We start from the raw sequence: 19229 nt of genomic DNA, 5'->3' as shown, positions 1-19229 counted from the left end.
TCTTTCTGTTCGATCAATAGAATTTCTGAAAAGAGAAAAAGAGAAAACGGTGGAAGAAACGACATCTAGAGACTCGCTGTTCGGCGGGAGGACGGCCGAAGAAACACGGCTGCTGAGAGGAGGGTGTATGAGTGAGAGAGGAAACAACAGGGAAATTCGTGAGACGCCGACATCGTAAGCGGCCGTACTGGGTGAGGCGGCGCTGCAGCTGCCCCCTCTTTTCCATTCGCTCAATCTATCGATTTTGGAAAAAAGATTAATGATAAACAGAGCAAACGGATGTACAGAAATGAAAGATGTAACAAAAAGCCTGAATTGATTCAGTTGAGATTTTATAGAAATGCATCATCAGTTATCTATTCCGTTTCAAAGATCGGAAACTTTTAAGGGATACTGTAGTTGAATTTTCGTGGAATTGGAAAAAAGGATACTGCAGTCGTCCAGAAATTGAGTGCGTTAGGATCAATTGTAGAATTTGGTCAGATACATTGGAAAAGTAGGTTCCAAGTAGGAAGAAAGGATAAAATGGAGATTACAGCTCGGATGTTAAGAGCCTTTGCTCAAAATACTCAATGGAACACGCCAGTAACCATGTACTATGTCGAATACGTTTTATCAATATTTTTTTTACAACAGTGTGAATCAGAAACCAATTCAACGTATTAATTTCTAGATTGTCGTAATGTGGTACATAAGTATAAAACTTTGAAAATTTGAACCTCCCGCAAATTAAATTCTGAGAAGCGGTCCGCACTACTATCTTCCGTGTTTGCGTACTTAGAAGTTCAGTACCTGAAACTTATGCAGGAAATGGGATATTAAATAAGCTTAATTACATATTAAAAAGTGGATGAATTAGAAAACATTGACGCAATCTTCCCACTGATTTCAAACGACTATAGCTGGCTTTAGCAGCGTTGCATCTTGTAAAACAAGATCGACCAGTCTACTCATATGGGGCACAGCTTTTTTGAAAACAAAAAATCTTAACAGATATAGATTTACTCAAATTTTTTACCTCTTAGAAATTTATAAAAAGTAAAAAAATCCGGAACAGGATAAACAAAATTTGTGAATCGGTGGCCGTTTTCTTTTTCCATTGCTGGTACGCAATTTTCCGTGGGGATTTTTGCGTACAATACATCGAGGTGCACGCCTACACGTGGCTAAATACATTTAACGGGCTTCTAACATATATAAATCCGTTAATTTTGAGGTTTTGACCCCGTTTTTCTCAATATTATCTTTTTCAACTGTATCGTTTTTCTGAAATAAAGAAAATGTTTCCTTTCCAGTGATTTCTAAACGATCTTATACGACTTCTAAACAATTATTCTTACGAAGAAACTATTTATAATGTCTCAGTTTTTCAGGAAACCTCAAAATGGGAAGCAGTGAAAGTGTGCCGATACCTGGCGGTGGAACAGAAGGATATCATGTTTTGAGAGTAAGTTTTTGTGGTAAAACATTATTTGAAAAATAGCAAACTTTTGATTCAGGTTCAAGAAAATTCTCCAGGAGCGGTGGCTGGTCTGGAACCATTCTTTGATTTTATTGTGTCTATTGGAAATATCAGGCTGGATAAAGACAATGATACTATGAAGGAAGTTCTGAAACAGCATATTGATCGACCATTGGAGATTACAGTCTACAACAGGTTCTATTGCTTTGAATCCATCCAGAAAAAGTTAATATGTTTTGCAGTAAATCCCAATCAGTGCGCCAAACAAGCATCATCCCATCTCAAAACTGGGGTGGTCAGGGTCTTCTTGGAGTTTCTATCCGTTTCTGCTCTTTCGATGGGGCTAGTCAACATGTTTGGCATATAATTTCTGTGCAGCCAAACTCTCCAGCTTCTCTTGCTGGTTTGATCGCTGACACTGACTACATCCTGGGCGCAGAGAGTGTTCTTCATCAAGCTGACGATTTAATCGCTCTTGTCCAAGCGAATGAAGGCAAACCACTAAAGTTGTATGTTTATAATGTAGACACTGATGTGGTTAGGGAGGTGAGACTACTAACACTATGACGATCCAACCAATATCCCTCTTCAGGTATCTCTCACGCCTAATTCTGCATGGGGAGGCGAAGGATGTCTCGGTTGCGACATTGGATACGGTTATCTTCATCGCATTCCAGTATCCGTTGATCGGTCCAAAAATTTGCCTCAAGTTCCACAACAAGCAAGAGTTCCTGTTGGAAATCCGCTAGTAGATAAGGTTTGAATTTCTTATTTTCCAAAAAAAATCTCTAAAAAATTGTTTTTATAGATCGTTACGAAGCCACCTGCTGCCACTAATTTCCCCGATCCATCGCAATTTTCGTCATCTGTTCCACTTCCACCTGCGCCGGCGCCGGCGACTCTGATCCAAAACCTCCCGCCTCCTCCACAACCAGTATTTTTGCCACAACCACCAACATCGTATGCTCAATCACCAGTAGATCAGCAGCCACCACACACCGAATTGAACAATCATGGACATTCGCACTCAGATGGAGGTCACGGACATTCTCACGACGATGGCGGACATGGGCATTCTCATGAATCAGGAGGACACGGGCACTCTCATGAGTCAGGAAACCATGGGCATTCCCATGATAATGGACATGGACACTCACAGGAACATTCCCCATCCCCAGCGGCAGCTCCAGTTCCAGTTTCCGCTCCAACTCCAGTGACGTCCTATCCACAACAATACGTGGAACAAGCAAAACCGGCGACGGATTACTATCAACAGCAGCAACCACCCCAACAAGTACCACCACAACCATCTCAACAGCAAACGTATCAACCACCAGTCAATCCACTAACCTCATATCAAGCGTATCAGTCACCAGCATCATCCCCATACTATCCTCCATCTGCTTCAACTGCACCGAATGCTTCCGGTTACCAAGGTATAATCATCAAAAGCAGCTGGGATAATCATAGCTAGCTCATTCCAGCTCCATACTATGCCCCACAATCCTTTCCACCTCAGCAGAACACATATGATTACAAAGCTCCAGAGATCCCATCAGCTGTGCCACCGATGTTCTCAGCCAATGCTGCACCATCTCCTCCAACTTCCTATGTGAACCGTAAGTTCGATCTCATGTTTTTTGTAGCAACCCAAAATTTTCCAGCAATCCCACCACCGGCACCTCTCAACTTCCCTATGCCTTCTTTGAGTTCGATTGGAATTACGCAGTTGGCTGCTCCACCTGCTCCGCCTACTTCTACTGGATTCACCTCTTTCCAACCACCTCCATTCCCACAATACGGAGCATACCCATCACCTCCTCCACAGTCACAGAACTGAGGTCAAAAATGGGGCCCTAAATGTGCCGGTAGTTTTCTATTATCGTTACTTCTTGTTACGATCGAGTGTTTCTAATTTATTTGGATGGTTAATTAATTTAATGGATGATATTTTCCTTCTTTTCTGTTTTCGAGAATGCTTATTTCTTGTCTTTTTCTTTTTCTAAAATGTGTGTAGTATACTAAAGACATATTTGATTGTGAATGGGATCGCTTTCGGAAGTCAAATATTTACTGATGTAAAAATGAAGATTTTTATTTTACATCTATTCTGGGAAGAAGATTCTAAACTTGAACGTTGCAAGAATATAAATTATTTGAGAATCTAGGTTTCAGTGGTCTATCTCCCCAAGCCCTAAACATCTAAAAACGGAATTTCACCTTTTGATTGACAGAAAGTTTCTCATTTAAATCAATCTTTATTTTATCACAAAAAAGTAATCTCTACAATTCCTCCTTCGCAAAAGAGTATCGAGTCTTGGAGGGTTTCAGTTGTTTGAAAACGCTTTCTTGTTTATCAAGAGTCGACGGTGTCTCCTTGGAATCATCCTTTTCTTCCTCTGCTTCTCTTTCTAACCGCTCGGTTTCGGTCAAAATTTTCTGGAGAAGTTCATTCACTTTTTCGTGAAGTTTCTTGTGATGATTTTCGTTGAACAAGTCGGAAACAAACTGAAATTGAAGTTTACTGTTATTCTAAAATTAAGACTAATTGATACTTGTTTAATATTCCCCGGGGCGAAAATTTCGTCACCGGTCCAAGCGGCTGGATAAGCATGAACGAGTTGGTCAACAACAAGGAATGGAAGATCATCTGGGTTTCTGTTGAACCTGATCACCACATTTCTCAGGATTTCTCCATCTGCCAAAAATATATTCAATTTCCTACGAACTGATTTTTCCAGATCACGATCAACCTGAAATCATAAACAATTTTAGAAAAAAAGAAAAAAAAAAAGAAACTTACAGCTTCGATAAACTTTCTCTCCGTTTCCTGGTCCCCCTTCTTTCGGAACAAAACCAGCATTGGTTTCTCTTGTTCAGCAACTTCTTCCATAATTTCGAATGTCAACTCTCTCACCATATCAACCACTTTTTGCTTGATCCACTCCAGAATTTCCTTGAAATTTGTCACAGATCCATTATAGTGTTCAACATGTTCTCCGTCCAAAGAAAACCATAACTTGTGTTCTTCATGTTCCAAAAGATTGGAAACGACTGGTCCGACCACTATCGTTCGTTCGTAAATGACAGCAATTGCCTTGAGGATCATTTCGTATGGAGGTGATCCTTGTGGGAACCAAACGATCAGAGTTGGCTTTTTAGGTCGAACGAATTGCTGCCATTGAGTCAGACTCTCTGCCTCATTAAGATCCACAAAATGCGCGGTATTCTCCATTTTTTCAACAAACTCGATCAATCCATTCACTTGACGAGATCCTCGATGTTCAACCATCGGATGTCCATAGAAGAAAACTTTCATTGTTGGATATTTTACAATATTATAATCATCTCCAAGTTTCATTTCAGAAACGCAGTCCACATTTCCCCATACCGTCTTTCGGTCCGGATACTTTTCCTTGTATTTGGCAGCTGCTTGGGTGAATGAACCCAACAGTTCCTGAGAATACGGACACCATGATGCAGTGAAAGCTACAAATGCCAGACGGCTATTCTGCATGATATCATCGTGATTGACAGAAGTTATCGAGACTAGGTCACAGTTTGCAGACAGAAAAATTGAAAGTCCCAAAAGCAAATGGGCTCTGAAACAGAAAAAAATCGTTGGATTAAAAAGGAGAACTCACAGAAACATGGCGATGCTTCAAAGTGTTGATGGCTGAGTTCATTGTGTTCTCAGATACACACGTCCACGTGGATAGTAGGTGTGGATAGCGTGAAAAAAGTTTCCTGCGACCTTTTATGGAAATCTTTCTTACGGAAAAAAATTCTGAACTGAATTTGTGTTTTTTTTTGGTTTCGAAATTTTTTTAATGTCTAGATCGTCCGAACTGCAAATTTTAAGAAAAAGAGATTTTTTGAATATTTTTTCCGAATTTTTGAACTGTGAAGACGATATATCTGAGTTTCGGATTTTGAGCACTCAAAAACTCAACAAATGTTGAATTTATTAATTTTCAAACTTATGAATCTGAAATTTCAGAATTCGAGAGTTACAGAATCAAGGAATCTGAAAATCTTTGAATTTTCAATTTGGAATTTAGGAACTCCTAAATTCGGAAAATCTGAACTACTGAGTTTTTGAATGTGCTGTTTTACAAACTTGCAGATTTCTAAATTTCTGAATTTCTAAATTCGAGTTTTTTAAAATTTCTATGTTCCTATTTTCCTAACAAACAAGATCTCATGAATATGTATTGATTCAACTTCAATCATCTAAATTCATGTGCCAAATTCGAAATTTTAAATATCAGAACTTAATTTCTGGATTTCTGGATTTCCCGAAATCAAAATTTCTGAGATTCTGATCTACAAAATTTACATTGATTTTGAAGTATTCTGGAATGTCTGGATTGACCGCACTTCAAATTTTAATTTTATAAAAGTTTTAGAATTTTCGTTTTCCGAATTTCGAATCTTTGAATTTAAAGTCTCTGGATTTTGGATTTTTTGAAAGTTCAAAAACTCAATAAATTTTGAAATTCGGGAAGTTCTCGAATTTAGAATTACAGGAACTGTTTAGAGTTTAGAAATTCGGGAAATTATAAAGTTTGAATATCCGGATAGTTTTAGGATTTTCAGATTTTCTCAATTTATCAATTTCCAAGTTTTGAATTTTTTAATATTTAAAAATATCAAAATTTAGTTACATATCTAAGGACTCTATGGACATTTCAATTCTGAAATTGGAGTTTACGAATCCCTAAATTTAGATTATTTGAGTTTCTTTGTTTCTGAATCCTTGATTTCTTGGTTGTCTTAACTTCCAAATTTCTAAAAAATTCTTCATCAAGCTGACGATTTTCGAATTCCTAAATCTTCAAGATTCTGTGTTTCTAAATTCAAGTTTTCTGGATTTTAAGTTTCTAAATTTTCGAGCTTCTAAAGGGCCTGGGTAAAACGTTGAACGTACTTTGTTAAATTGGAGTTTCTCAAAAACTAATTTTCTGACATTTGAGATTTTCCATGATTCTGAAAATTTCTGAATTTCCCGATTTCTGAAGTTTCTTAGCTTTTGAATTTTAGAATATTAAATTTTCCAGATTTCTGAATTTCCGAATGTCTAAAAGTTAGACTTATCAAACTTCCGAATTTTCAATTTTCCGAGCTTCTGAAATTCCGAGTTTTCAGATTTTTACATTTCTTTTTTAATTTCCGAACTTTGAACGTTTTGATTTTCAATATTTTTATACATTTTGAAATTCTGATTTCCCGAACTTCCAATTTGGTGAATTTGGACTTTGGGGGAGTGTAAATTCAATCATCCAATTTCAAATTGTCTAAATAATCCTACCCTAGGACCAAATAATATCTTGTTTTCCTTACAAAAAATGTATCTTCGTTGATTGTTTTTAACTTCTGAATATTAGCATCTTTCTCACTCTCACTCTGATCTTATATATTTTTTGTCTTATATCTCTAATCCGTTATCATTCTCCTTGTTTTTCTCTCGAATATGTCATCGTCGTCTCAATTCGGTTTCCTTGACAACCAAGTTATTCAAATGCAGCCATCTCAAGTACATACGCGTATTCATTCCGCGCGCAATACATATATTTTCCCCCGTCCTGCCTTCTATGAATTGCTCTGTGAGCCCTCGTCTTCAGTACCTGGCTTCTTACTAAAGTATTTCTGTCGTCTCCTACTCTTCTGCAGTATTTAGCCCCTCTAGAGGCGAATTCTATTCCCAATTATCTAACTATTCAATGCTTTTAGCCGCTGATCCCTATTCTGCCATAGACATTGATAAATTAGTAAGTATTATTCTGGTGCAAAAAAAGGAGCTGCAGAAGAAGAAGGCTTGTGAGCGGGCCATATTTAAAAGTTTTCGGTTCTTTTTTTTTCTTGATCACTATTGCTTTCCGACAGTTTTTGTGTTAAAAACCCCCAAAATAGTCGGAAGATAAAATTTTTCAAAATCTTAAAAATTGGCGGAAAACGGGCGAAAATCGAGAAATTCTTTCCTGCTAGTTACGGTAGCTCGGCCGCGTTCACCACATTTTCTCTTTTACCGCTCCGCGATTTTTGCATACCGGCGTAGGATACCGTAAAACCTGTATTAGGAGGAGCCCCTCTAATAGAACGGCCCTCCGAGGGGAGCTCGGAAAAATGAAAGGGTCTCATTCAAAATGTATTGTTTTCAATTAAAAAGTTCCCGACCGTTTTCAATGAAAAATGTTCCGGAAAATCAAGCGAATTCCCAGAAAATTGTTGAAAAACTTTTTTTGTTCAAAAAAATGCTCAATATTTGGTGAAATTGATGAATTTTCATGAATTTTGAACAAAGATTCCGAATCTTTCGAAATGAATTTTGGAAAAAATAGCCGGGAAAATAGAAGAGTCTCTCTAATTGAAGGGCCCTGTGGCCTTACGGAGGTACCTTGGAACAATAAAAAGGCCGGCCCTTCTAATACAGGGTTTACGGTATTCCCGTTTCTAAAAAACATCAAAAGGTTATTTTCTTCGATTCAGGTGGGATGGCTTATCGCTCAAGCAGAACAGACAAATGGGTGTCCAGAGAGCTTCTGTATTGTTGATGTTAACGATCATGACGTATATCTCAAGGGTCATATAGCCAATGCATATCACTACGATAGAATAATGCTAGCTCGTCTAATTTACGAAACTCCAGTTCTGGCACAAGCAAAAGCAGAAGGTCATTTGTTAGTCATATATGGAAGAGAAGCTGATCGAGTTGCCAAAGTTCTTTTTCAGCGAGGATTCAAAACTGTGTTGTTGAAAGGAAGTGAGTTATTTGTTTTTCCTCCTATTCTAATTACATTTTTTGAAATTCAGATGTTGCCCAATTCAAAGAACAGTATCCATGTCTAGTGGGCCCTTCACTCGATTTCGTGAAGCTAAAAGAAATCTATGAACAAAAGAAGAACAGTGTGTTCGGAGGTCGCCTCTGGCGGAGTACTTCAGCTTCTCGTCTCAAATCTGTGACTCGTGATGAGAGGGCAGAAAAGTCGAAAAATGTCAACAGTCGTCCATCCAGTCAATCGAGAAAACCATGGCTCTAGGAATCAATTTTTAAAATTTTCCCGTTTTCTTTGCTTATATCATGATGTCGGTGATATCTCAGTAAAAACAGTTCGCATTGTTCTATTTAATCTTTGAAAAACAATAAAATCGAAACGGACAACTGCCAATCACTAGACTAACCAAAAAAGAAGAGGAAAAATAAAAATACACACAAAAATTTTAAAATAGAAAAAGGGCAGTATTTTTTTAGATGAGCACATCGAAATCGCGAAGTTCCTCGTCGGATGGGAGAGTTGCAGCAACACGATCTCTGGAAGAACAAAAAAATTAGACAGCTTAAATAAAAATATAGTAAACCTTGGGATAAGATCAGGACTGATGAGTGGAAGTCCGGCCTTCTCTCGTCTAGCAATCTCCAAATGAGCCTCTCTAAGAGCCCATTCTCTGCCCATCGGCCTGAAAATTAATTTTAGATATTCAGAAAATTCGAAATGATTCTGTACCAGTCTGGACGAGCGAACATGATCCAGCAAGTGAACCAGGTGGTGAGAACGGTGAAAAGAAGGAATGCAGCTTGATGGAAGCGAGCCCAATCTTTGTGTTCATCATGTGCCACTTGTGAGAACCAGATCCACTCTCTTCTCTAAAAATAACTGTTCAAGATTCACTAATATTTGAGAAAAACAAACCATTTTTGCTCCTTGATCCTTAGCAAGCGGTCTTCTCCATCCGTCTCCGAACAACCAGTCCAAACGACCACCATTCAACTTTGGCCACGGGTTTTCATAAGCGTACGAATCAGTTCCCGGTCTGAAATAATATATTCACAATACAACTGTTTCTCAAAGTCGTTTTTTGCTATATTTAAATTGTTAGAAGTGCTAAATACCTGTAGTCGTCTGGCTTTTGTTCGACTTTGGCATCTGAGTGTGAATGAGATGAGGCGAATCGTCTAAAACCCAAGGTCCGTACTTGGAGACGGCTCAATTGAGGCAGCATCTGAAATTTCAGTTTATTTTGCGGGTAATGCGTTGAAAAACGATAGGAAGTTTAACAAAAATCAATAAGAGTTGATGGCTGCTCAGCGAAAGGAGAAGAATAATAACATCAATGTGACAAATAAGGTTTAGATAATTTTCAATTAAACTAACTATTCTATCAGCCTCTTTTCTATTTATCGACTGAAAAAATGAAGAAAATCTGTTAAAAAATCAGAAAAATGAAGGGCTGCGGCGATTTAGCAGCGGGGCGTGTTTGCTCCGGTTAAAAAAAAGCGAAAATTTCTAATTTTTAGGCGCATTCTTTTCAAACAATGGAAAGTAAAGATTGGGTTGCCGGAATAAGCAAAAGTGATGCTGGAAGATACAGCAGGCAACTTCTGGTAGACGATTTTGGGGTATCTGGTGAGAAAAAATATAGCTAAAACTGCGAATGAAAGATTTCAGGCCAGAAAAACTTGAAAAACACAGCAGTACTCATTGTCGGAGCTGGAGGACTTGGTTGCCCAGTGGCAACTTATTTAGGAGCTGCTGGTGTTGGAACTCTCGGAATCGTGGATTATGATCGTGTAAGAATGGCTCTTCTTGGTTACTGTAGTACTGTAGTTTTTAGATTTCTCTGGACAATCTTCACAGACAAGTCGCATACAAAGAAGATCAGGTTGGGCAATCTAAATCGCAAGGATTAGCAGATAATGTTAAATTGTAATAAGAAAAAAAAAAGATAAATACCAAAGCTGTTTATCGGTTTCAGGCAAAACAGTGGTGTGACTACTGTAGTCCATAATGTCTCACTGGATAGCTCAAATGCTATGGAAATCTTCAAAAATTACGATATTGTCTGTGATTGTACGGACAATGTGGCCACTAGATATTTGATCAACGATGTATGCGTTCTTCTGAATATTCCTCTCGTCAGTGGAAGCGCTCTCCGATGGGACGGACAACTCTCGGTATACCATTATGGCCCAGATTGTCCCTGTTACCGATGTCTTTTCCCATCTCCACCGGATCCAAGTTCTGTTACAAATTGCAATGAAGGAGGAGTTCTTGGTCCGATTGTTGGTACAATCGGAAGTATGCAGGCGTTGGAAGTTATGAAAATCGCCGCGAAACTCTCGAGTGGGATATTTTCACTATAAATTTGATATTTGGCAGGAATGTTCGGAACGGAATTCCGTAAAAAATAAAAAATTCGTAGATAAATTACGACCGGAGCACGCTCTCCCACAGAACATTTCCGAACTGCAAATTAATTTTTGATCTACAGAAAAAAAGTTTGGCGCGATCACAATTGCAGGTCTAAAACCATAATTTCAGAATTTTTTATCTGATTTTGTGGAGTCCCAAGATGATTCAAATGATTTTTAAAAAATTAATTAGTGGTTATAGATTCATGTATGGTCGTTTTCCGGAAGAAAACATGTCAAAAATGGTCATTTTTGAAAGTTTTTTACAGAAAAAATATTTCTCCTCTTTCAGTTTTTGACATTTCTAGAAGTTCTATATTTCAAAAAAAACCGCAATTATTTTTTCTACATTTTCTATGGACGAATTTTTAATTCGTCTGACAAAACTTTTTTTATAATCAAAAAACAACTCAGAAATGCTATTTTGTGCAATTTCATGAGGTTTTTGAATTATAAAAAAAGTTTTATCAGACAAATTAAAAATTCATCTATCGAAAATGTAGAGAAAATAATTGCGGTTTTTTTGAGCTATAGAACTCCTAGAATTGTCAAAAACTGAAAGAGGAGATAGATTTTTTTCTGTAAAAAACTTTCAAAAATGACCATTTTTGACATGTTTTCTTCCGGAAAACGACCATACATGAATCTATAATCACTAATTAATTTTTTAAGAATTATTTGAATCATCTTGGAACTCCGCAAAATCAGAAAAAAAATTCTGAAATTATGGTTTTAGACCTGCAATTGTGATCGCGCCAAACTTTTTTTCCGTAGATCAAAAATTAATTTGCAGAAATTGTTCTGTGGGAGAGCGTGCGGAGTAATTTTTCAGAATTTGAGCTGTTTGGATTACCATACGTTAAAGACGCAAGCAAAAAGTTCCCTGGCGGGTTTTGAACAGAATTACTATTAATTTTTTTTCGCGAAATTTGCTGCTTCTGCAGAAAAGAAACTGGGATTCCAGAGATCCGAACTTTTGAAATAATTTTCCGAAAAATTTGGAAAACCCCATTCCGAATATCCCTGGTTCGAAATAAGCTCCTTAGCTTCTATTTTTCAGCTACTCTTGCCGGTAAACTATTGCTTTTCGATGGAAGAGAAGGAAAATCGAGAACAATTCGGTTGAGGAAGCGTGATCCAAAATGTGCAGTCTGTGGAGATGAGCCTTCAATAACAGCGCCGATTGATTATATGCTGTTTTGTGGTGCTGGAGCTCATGACAAAATTGAGAATCTGAAACTTCTAGAACCCAGTGTTCGAGTGAATGTACATGAATATCAAGAAATTAGGAGTGCTGCTCGAAAACAGTTTCTGTTGGATACACGGCCACCAGTCGAATTTGAGATTGCACACCTGCCGGAAGCAATCAGTACGTTTCTTTTGTTTTCTTTTATTGACAAATTTCAATATGAATACGTCATCACAGATATCACACTCAACGAATGCAGATCTTTACAAGCAGAAGAGCTGTCTTCTCGTCTTGGCGTAGACTCCCAAACTTCTGATGTTTATGTCATCTGCCATCGAGGAAACGATTCGCAGAGAGCAGTGAAGTTGTTAAAAGAGAAATTGGGTTCTATTCATTTCCGGGACATTATTGGCGGATACGAAGAATGGGCACTCAAAATCAACGACGAATTCCCATTATACTAATCTTGTTTTCTGGTTTTTTTTTGTTTTGGTTTATTAATTTGCATTTGGTTTTCCAATTAAAACAAGTGAGTCAATGAGTTAGGCACAATAGAAAGAATGGAACAAGAAAAAAAAGTAGAGACAATAGGCATGAGTAATCATCAGAGAGATTGTTTAGGCAATATCGGTTGGATTGGAGGAATCACGTGGCACCACTTCTTTCCAGATGAACCAAGAGTTGAAGGCGAAGCAAAGGACGCACACCCAGTTGGCCAGCTGAAGTTTCACTGATAAATGTTTTCTATTAAGAACACTTACCACTGAAATCGCAAGCTTTCCATTGTTGACTTCTCTATTCGAAAAAGCTGCGTTCTGTGATTTCCAAGATTCTTGTTGGAACAACTCCTTCAAATGTTCATCTGATGTAGCACTTCCGATTGTGTTGGCACCTGCCCACCAAATCGAGCTACAGAAGAAGAAAAGAATAAAGAAGAGAGCAGTGGCACCAAGATCAATGAGTGGAATACGCTTTTCCGTTTGATAGATTCCCCAAAAAATGACATAGACGAAGCAGATGAAAATGACATAAATCAGAGCGGTGACGTTGACAAAGTAGAAGAATCCTGCACTGCCACCAGCACTGTCATCTCCTCTCCAGAAAGTGTGCGTCTGATTGTCGCATCCAGTCAGTTTAACATTGGATAGCCTGAAAAAAGGATTACTGTATTTAGTCGTGTCAAAATGCTGTATCTATTATTTTGGTACAAGGAAATCCGAGCCAGTGGCCGTGGCTGAAGGTCCTACAGCGACAACTACAGTAACCTGAAAGTATTCTCAAAATTCCGGAATTTTTTTCTCGTTTTTTACTTATATTTGTTGAATTTTTTGTTATTTTTCACCAAAAAGTAGGAAAATCTAATTTTTTGATTTTTGATAGTATAAAAACTGAACGAAAATCGAATTGAAAACACAGAAAATAAACAACTTTTAGAATACGGTAGTTTTCGTTGTGGGACCTTCGGCTCCGATTTGTTTGTACTAACAGAATAGTCGTCTGAAAAACCTACGAAAAGGTGTAGACATCTTGTGAAGAAGTCACCGTCTTATTAGCCTGGCCTTTACAGTTGTATTCCATTGTCATCCCCCAACTGTTTACAGCTGCGATTGCTATTATGATGAAAACCTGATAAATTGTTTATATACAGATCAATCAATAATTTCAAAATATTTTCTCACAAATTCGATGACTCTGATGAACCCAAGTGGAAACTTGAAAGCTGCCAGGTTTAACTGAGCAGGGATAGAAGGCATTTTGAAAATACCTGTAATCAATCGATTATCAAGGTATGGAACAATATAAAAATAACAACAAATGGGGGTTACAAGAGGAGAAGAGAAACGAGACACGACTGACTCGGTCAGTTCTCGTTTTGATAACGAAAACTTATAATAGTAGTATGAGAGAGTATTGGGAAGAGAGACGCAGAGAAGAAAACATGTTACCGTCCCCACCTATGGATCAAGTGCCGTTTTTCGAGGACACTGACTTTTGAGAGTGTGATGAGACGCAGAGGATGCCAGAGTGTATGTTTGCCAAGAGAGTTGTTTATTCTCATTTTTGCCCCGCCTTCATAGACCCCGAGGTCTGTTCTTAAATTACCGTTTATTCATTCTGTAATGAACAACAAGTTTCGAACAGGAGTGCATTAGAATCCTAGAAAATAGGTAAAAGTAAAAAAAAAAGGTGACAGTAAGAAAAAAGTGAAAAGGATAACTAAATAAACGAAACTTTATCTGCCAGGAATACGACGTAGAAAGAAGGAACAACTACTTTCACAGGAAAACGCACATTCGATTGGGAGGCGAGTTTTCAGACTGGGGATGGGATATTTCAAAAAAAATATTATTTAGCTCGATCCGATGACGATAGTGGTATCCTTGAAGGAGTATGCCGGAACGTGAAGATTCAATGGAGCTGGTCCCTAGAAATCAAAAGGATGTGTAAAAACTTGACATTGTTTTTAGGACTTTGATATTATTCGTATCAGAGGCCATAGCTGTTCACCGTCAAATGACTATGCTCTTTCTAAAATTAGACCGCACCCAACCCGATGCTAGAATACTTCCTAATTTTGATCGAACACTTTGTCATACGACTCGCAGAGCAAGGATGGTTTTTCGTCATTTACGAAACTATCTTTTTTTAAATATTCATGAAATATATACCTTTCTAATACGTCCAGAAGCATCGTAGTGAGAACCGTGGCATGGGCAATAGTATCCTCCGAAATCTCCAGCGTTAGCTGAAAAAAAACAATTTAGCATTTTTTTGCCCAAAATCATGACCTACCGATTGGGACACATCCAAGATGAGTGCACACTCCAATAACAACAGACCATTCATCTTTCTGAACACGCTCATCGTCATGTTGTGGGTGACGGAGATCAGCGACTGGAACAGCCTTCTCCTTTGCGATCTCAGCCTTGGTACGATGCTTGACGAATACTGGCTTTCCACGCCATTCGAAAGTTTTGGTTTGTCCTTCTGGAATGTCGTTCATGTTGATTTCGATCGAAGCCAAAGCACGTTGATCAGCAGCCATAGCCTGAAAAACGGAAATAGTGAAAAACAAACGTATATTTAGTGGATATATTGAGCACATACCTTGTAAGAGACGAGGGTTTGAACAACTTCCTTTCCGGCCCACAAAGAGAGAACTCCACCAGCTAAAAATAATGTTAGACTTATTCAGACCTAAAAATACTCACCTCCATAATAGAGAGCAGTTGGAAGAGCACGACGTTGATCTTCCGTGTCACGAGCTGGGGTTTGAGTGTTTTTCGTGGAGTCGCGACGATAGCTCTCCATGTTTGGGAAGCTCACGTCAGTGTGAGCCAGACGGCGAGAAGTGACTGAAACTAGGAAGTTTCAGACATTTTTGAATAGAAAGTAACACAGATACCATTGATCCCCTTCACGGCGAGTCCATTAGTGAAAACTCCTCCCGTGCTACGACTGACAGCAGCTTGCCGTGTCTCTGCAGTAGCGAACTCAGCTGGAACCTCGCGGAAGGCAGAAACCTTGAATGATAGATTTCAACTAAAAGGAGGCATATATAAATTGAACTTACAGTTTCAGCAGCTGGAGAAGCCGCAACGAAGTTAACGTGTGGCTGGGATCCGCTGATCTGCAAAAATATGTTAAACACTAGTTACAAACCATGCGTGAATATTTTGAGAAAGATCTCTTTTGAAAGTCGGTAATTTTTTTAGAATTTAAGTTGCAAGACATAGCTTTTTTTCAATTTAGATTTTTTTAAAATCAAAAACCTCACCACTTTGACTGCGAATCCTCCGGATCTAGCAAGAGATGCCATTGCCCAGTTAATACCTATAAAATTTATTTTTAGCGAATAAACAGAACACCATTTAAAAACAAAAATTAATAAAAATGAGAGAAGGCCGGACTTCCACTCAGCACATCAAAGAAGTATAAATTTGGCACCAAAGTGTAATTTTCGACAAAAATATCCTTTTTTGGATGAAAAGAAATCTGAAAAACGACTGCAATTGGGACAAACGCAACGGGCGGACTGCCTCACTGAAGAGACGCAAAGAAATTTTGCACGCGTTGCGCGCCGCTCCGTTGTCATCGGGGCGCACATGCAAGCAGGGATCCCCGCTCGCGACTCCGTGAGCTTTGGGAAGGTCCCGTTTGTAATAATCGTTGACAGCAGCATCTCAATTTCAAAATAATGACTTGGGTACTAGGCCGTTTTGTTCTCACAGCACTCCGCGACAAGCGTGAGTCTCTATCCGCCACCAGCTGTGAAGAACTGCAACGACAGCAGACGAGCCAGCTTTTATTCCGGCTCCATACATCTGATATCATTTCTAGTAGTCCCTTTGTATTCTAGTAGTAAAGATGGTAAGTATTTGATTGATAAAAGAGCACTCATTGAACCATGACTGATGATGAGGATGCGGAAATGTGTGAAAACATCTGTTGACACCACTCTCTCTGAGTGGTCCAAACTATTTAGAAAAATAGATTGAGAGAAGAGAAGGGCTGTTTGATACTGCGGCCAGCTCAAAGAGTTGTAATCGAGGTCCAATCGAGTCGTGCCGAAAAGTCGCTTTTCTTCCGGACCTGATTGGTTTCAGATGGGAAGTAAAAGAGGGCGCGGTGCGGCTTCGTCTAATCAAGAGCGCGTCCGCACACATCTATTCTTCGGCTCAAAAGCTGAACGACCTCATCAGAAGCGGAAGCGGAGAGCTCAAAGTGAGTTATTGATTTTCTTGGATGTCAGATATCGGATGTTCTGTAGACAAATTGCACGCAACTGTGAAGGATAAAAAGGACGAAATGGTACAAGCCGGAGCCAGTGAGATCGATCCTCTGCAATGGACCGGAAATCAAAGAGTTCTTCACTTTGGGCCAATGGCTCAGAGAGATCCATACTTTTACTATTATCCTAAAGGATGGGATATTTTGTACCCAGCAACATTTGGTTTCTTCCCTTACAGAACATCGTTAGTCTAGTCTCTAGAACATCTAGGTTCACAATTCAATTCAGAAAATTCCGTGGATCTTCTTCCCTCATTTGTTGCACAGCTTTCGGAGTTTTCCTCTTGATTGGTGGCCTTTTGATGTCTCTTCTTGGTTTCAAATATCTCTACACTTCCCCATTTTGGACTTGGCCTTATGAACAACGTATTCGACCACCTCCTATTCAAATCGCTGGACCTATTCTGTTTGGATTGGGTTGTATATTCTTGTTCGTTTCTTTAATATACTTTTTGTGTACAACAAAGCTATGCGATCTCTCTTTGCATCACACGAAGAAGCATAATGATCCGGCGAGATTAACGACTATTACTACACATTATGCGGTACGTTCTTTTTTCGATTTGAAGATTATGTGTTGTAATCGAAACGTTTCAAAAGTATTTATGTCTTCATTTAGATTTATGTCTTTTTAAACCAAAATCTCAGAAAATACAAATGTTCATTTTTGGCATACCAATTGGCACTCCATTTAATGATGAACAATTTTTTTCTTCATTCATGAAAAATAAAATCAAGATTTGTATTTTAATAAATTAAAACCTAGTCAATTCGAAAACTACAAAAAATTAAATAAAAGTACCTGCTAAACAGTTTTTGAGCTGTTCAAAATAATTATGTTCAGCCATCTGGTGCTATTCGAATTAGAAGGCGTACCAATTTCTGAATTTAGTTTTTCAATTAACTTTTGTATATTTTCAATGGATTGAGACATATTGATTTAAATTTGACAAAGTTTCATTGTTTTTATCAATACATCGTAGAGTTATCGGTCACCCAACTTTGCAATAAAAAGCGCATATCGTACTTCCTCTAATAGCCCACCCAAACCATCAATTTTGAGATCAATTATCTCGATTCCTGGGGTAGGTATCAAAAATCTTTAAACTGATAAATTATTTATCATAATATCACCAAAAATTTATCAGTTGAAAAAATTTTGATATATTTTTCAGAAATCGAGATAATTGTCCGCAAAGTTTACCGCTTCGGCGGGCTTCTACTAGAGAAAATACGGTGGTTAGAAAAAACGAAGATGAGGTCGAAATAGTGAAGAAAGTAATAATCTAAAATTGAATCAGAATTAAATTAAAAACTATCCTAAGAAGTGTATTTTTCAGCCACTACCTCCGATATTCGAAAAGGATCCTTACCAACCACTTCCTCCACCTGCATATCCCGTACTGGAAAACAGGCATGCAATGACCAATGTAGTCAAGCCTCATGATGAAAAGAAACTTTATCCTCCTGTGTAAGTTGTAAAAATTTTTTTCATTCCTCAAGTTTCAATTGCAGAATCCCTGGATGCTCCACCCTTTCTCTTCATCGACGTTCTCCAAACAACATCTTCGTAGCCAGCCCCTACAATACACTTCGAGCCACCAGCGTTGGAAGATATCAATCCGGATTTTTAGATACAAACTCTATAATGGAAAATCGATTCGGATCGAGGCAACCATCAGTGACAAGTCGACGACAATCTAGTGAGGCTTCCAGTCAGAAAAGATCAAAATCAATGGGACCATTACATCGGACAGGATCGAATCGAAGCAAAGGATCAGGAAGATCAAGAAGAAGAGAAAACAGCCAAGTTTAGGAAAATACATATATCAATTGAAAACAAATAAACACATTTCGATCTTTATTTTTTCCTAATTCTTGTTTACTATCAATTTTCTCTGCGTCTCAAATCGCTGATGAATCATATTTTTCGACATAGTTTTCTTTGATTTTCTGATAATAATTACTTCCCCTTTTGCAGTTTGCTTATAATATCACAACTCGTTTAATAACCACTTGTAGAACACCTCTAGTCAATGGTATGTTTAATTTTAATTCATAGGTAATTTTATTCATTTAATTCACCGAAGTGCAAAGTATCACAGGTTGCCGAAAATCGAACCATAATGAAAATACCAGGTTAAATAAAATTTCAATATCTTAAAATCTGTAATAGAAGGGCCCCTTAACTTTACACTTTGAGCCTTTTTTTCCGTTCCTGTAAAAGACACGAAAAAGTTTTCAACTGATAAATTGTTTACCATAATATCACAAACATTTTTTCAGTTGACTTATTTGTGATGTCTCTTATGGCAGCTGAGATAATTGAGCTCAAACGTGTAGGGGGGGGGGGGGGGGGCCTATTATCTCAGGTTTTACGGTAATTCTGAATCTTCAGTACGGTTTTCAGCAATCTCCGTTTTACCTGTGATGTATTTTTTCGAATGTTTTCTTTTGAATATAATAAAACTGGATAATATCCTAAATACTTTTGAATATAATAAAACTAGATAATATCCTAAATTAATGTGACTTACCGTAAAACCTCTAATAGAACGACACCCGGAACGTCCACTTTGAGCCTGTATATCTCACTT

General features: G+C 38.1%; 8 protein-coding genes across 8 annotated transcripts; 4 read left to right on the top strand and 4 right to left on the bottom strand.

The window, feature by feature from the left end:
- Nucleotides 1–1384: 1384 nt before the first annotated feature.
- Nucleotides 1385–3302, top strand: CBG01545 (the record flags this gene model as incomplete). Its single annotated transcript, XM_045235924.1, has 6 exons — nt 1385–1447; nt 1500–1657; nt 1705–2008; nt 2055–2219; nt 2271–2898; nt 2947–3302. The coding sequence occupies 6 exons, from the start codon at nt 1385–1387 to the stop codon at nt 3300–3302; spliced, it is 1674 nt and encodes a 557-aa protein (XP_045091950.1).
- A 443-nt stretch (nt 3303–3745) lies between these two features.
- CBG01546 lies at nt 3746–4979 on the bottom strand (the record flags this gene model as incomplete). Its single annotated transcript, XM_002633967.2, has 3 exons — nt 3746–3970; nt 4018–4215; nt 4266–4979. 3 exons carry the CDS (start codon nt 4977–4979, stop codon nt 3746–3748), a joined length of 1137 nt encoding a protein of 378 aa, XP_002634013.2.
- Nucleotides 4980–7185: 2206 nt separating this feature from the next.
- CBG01547 lies at nt 7186–8502 on the top strand (the record flags this gene model as incomplete). Its single annotated transcript, XM_002633968.1, has 3 exons — nt 7186–7233; nt 7952–8225; nt 8276–8502. 3 exons carry the CDS (start codon nt 7186–7188, stop codon nt 8500–8502), a joined length of 549 nt encoding a protein of 182 aa, XP_002634014.1.
- A 208-nt stretch (nt 8503–8710) lies between these two features.
- On the bottom strand, nt 8711–9463 carry CBG01548 (the record flags this gene model as incomplete). Its single annotated transcript, XM_002633969.1, has 5 exons — nt 8711–8774; nt 8822–8920; nt 8968–9107; nt 9154–9274; nt 9354–9463. The coding sequence occupies 5 exons, from the start codon at nt 9461–9463 to the stop codon at nt 8711–8713; spliced, it is 534 nt and encodes a 177-aa protein (XP_002634015.1).
- Nucleotides 9464–9776: 313 nt separating this feature from the next.
- Cbr-uba-4 lies at nt 9777–12305 on the top strand (the record flags this gene model as incomplete). The annotated part of the gene is made up of 5 exons (XM_045235922.1): nt 9777–9867; nt 9910–10031; nt 10076–10167; nt 10217–10584; nt 11713–12305. 5 exons carry the CDS (start codon nt 9777–9779, stop codon nt 12303–12305), a joined length of 1266 nt encoding a protein of 421 aa, XP_045091949.1.
- Nucleotides 12306–12458: 153 nt separating this feature from the next.
- On the bottom strand, nt 12459–13595 carry Cbr-sph-1 (the record flags this gene model as incomplete). The annotated part of the gene is made up of 4 exons (XM_002633971.1): nt 12459–12560; nt 12603–12990; nt 13352–13467; nt 13521–13595. The coding sequence occupies 4 exons, from the start codon at nt 13593–13595 to the stop codon at nt 12459–12461; spliced, it is 681 nt and encodes a 226-aa protein (XP_002634017.1).
- Nucleotides 13596–14191: 596 nt separating this feature from the next.
- Nucleotides 14192–15661, bottom strand: Cbr-isp-1 (the record flags this gene model as incomplete). Its single annotated transcript, XM_002633972.1, has 8 exons — nt 14192–14266; nt 14511–14587; nt 14635–14890; nt 14950–15011; nt 15054–15197; nt 15248–15365; nt 15416–15472; nt 15620–15661. The coding sequence occupies 8 exons, from the start codon at nt 15659–15661 to the stop codon at nt 14192–14194; spliced, it is 831 nt and encodes a 276-aa protein (XP_002634018.1).
- A 989-nt stretch (nt 15662–16650) lies between these two features.
- On the top strand, nt 16651–18448 carry Cbr-islo-1 (the record flags this gene model as incomplete). Its single annotated transcript, XM_002633973.1, has 4 exons — nt 16651–16817; nt 16862–17177; nt 17973–18103; nt 18148–18448. The coding sequence occupies 4 exons, from the start codon at nt 16651–16653 to the stop codon at nt 18446–18448; spliced, it is 915 nt and encodes a 304-aa protein (XP_002634019.1).
- Nucleotides 18449–19229: the final 781 nt, after the last annotated feature.

Source organism: Caenorhabditis briggsae (assembly GCF_000004555.2).
Source record: "Caenorhabditis briggsae complete genome, chrIV, whole genome shotgun sequence".
In the NCBI taxonomy this organism is placed as follows: Eukaryota; Metazoa; Nematoda; class Chromadorea; order Rhabditida; family Rhabditidae; genus Caenorhabditis; species Caenorhabditis briggsae.
Note: the sequence above shows the minus strand (reverse complement) of the source record. Positions and strands in the feature narration are given on the sequence as shown.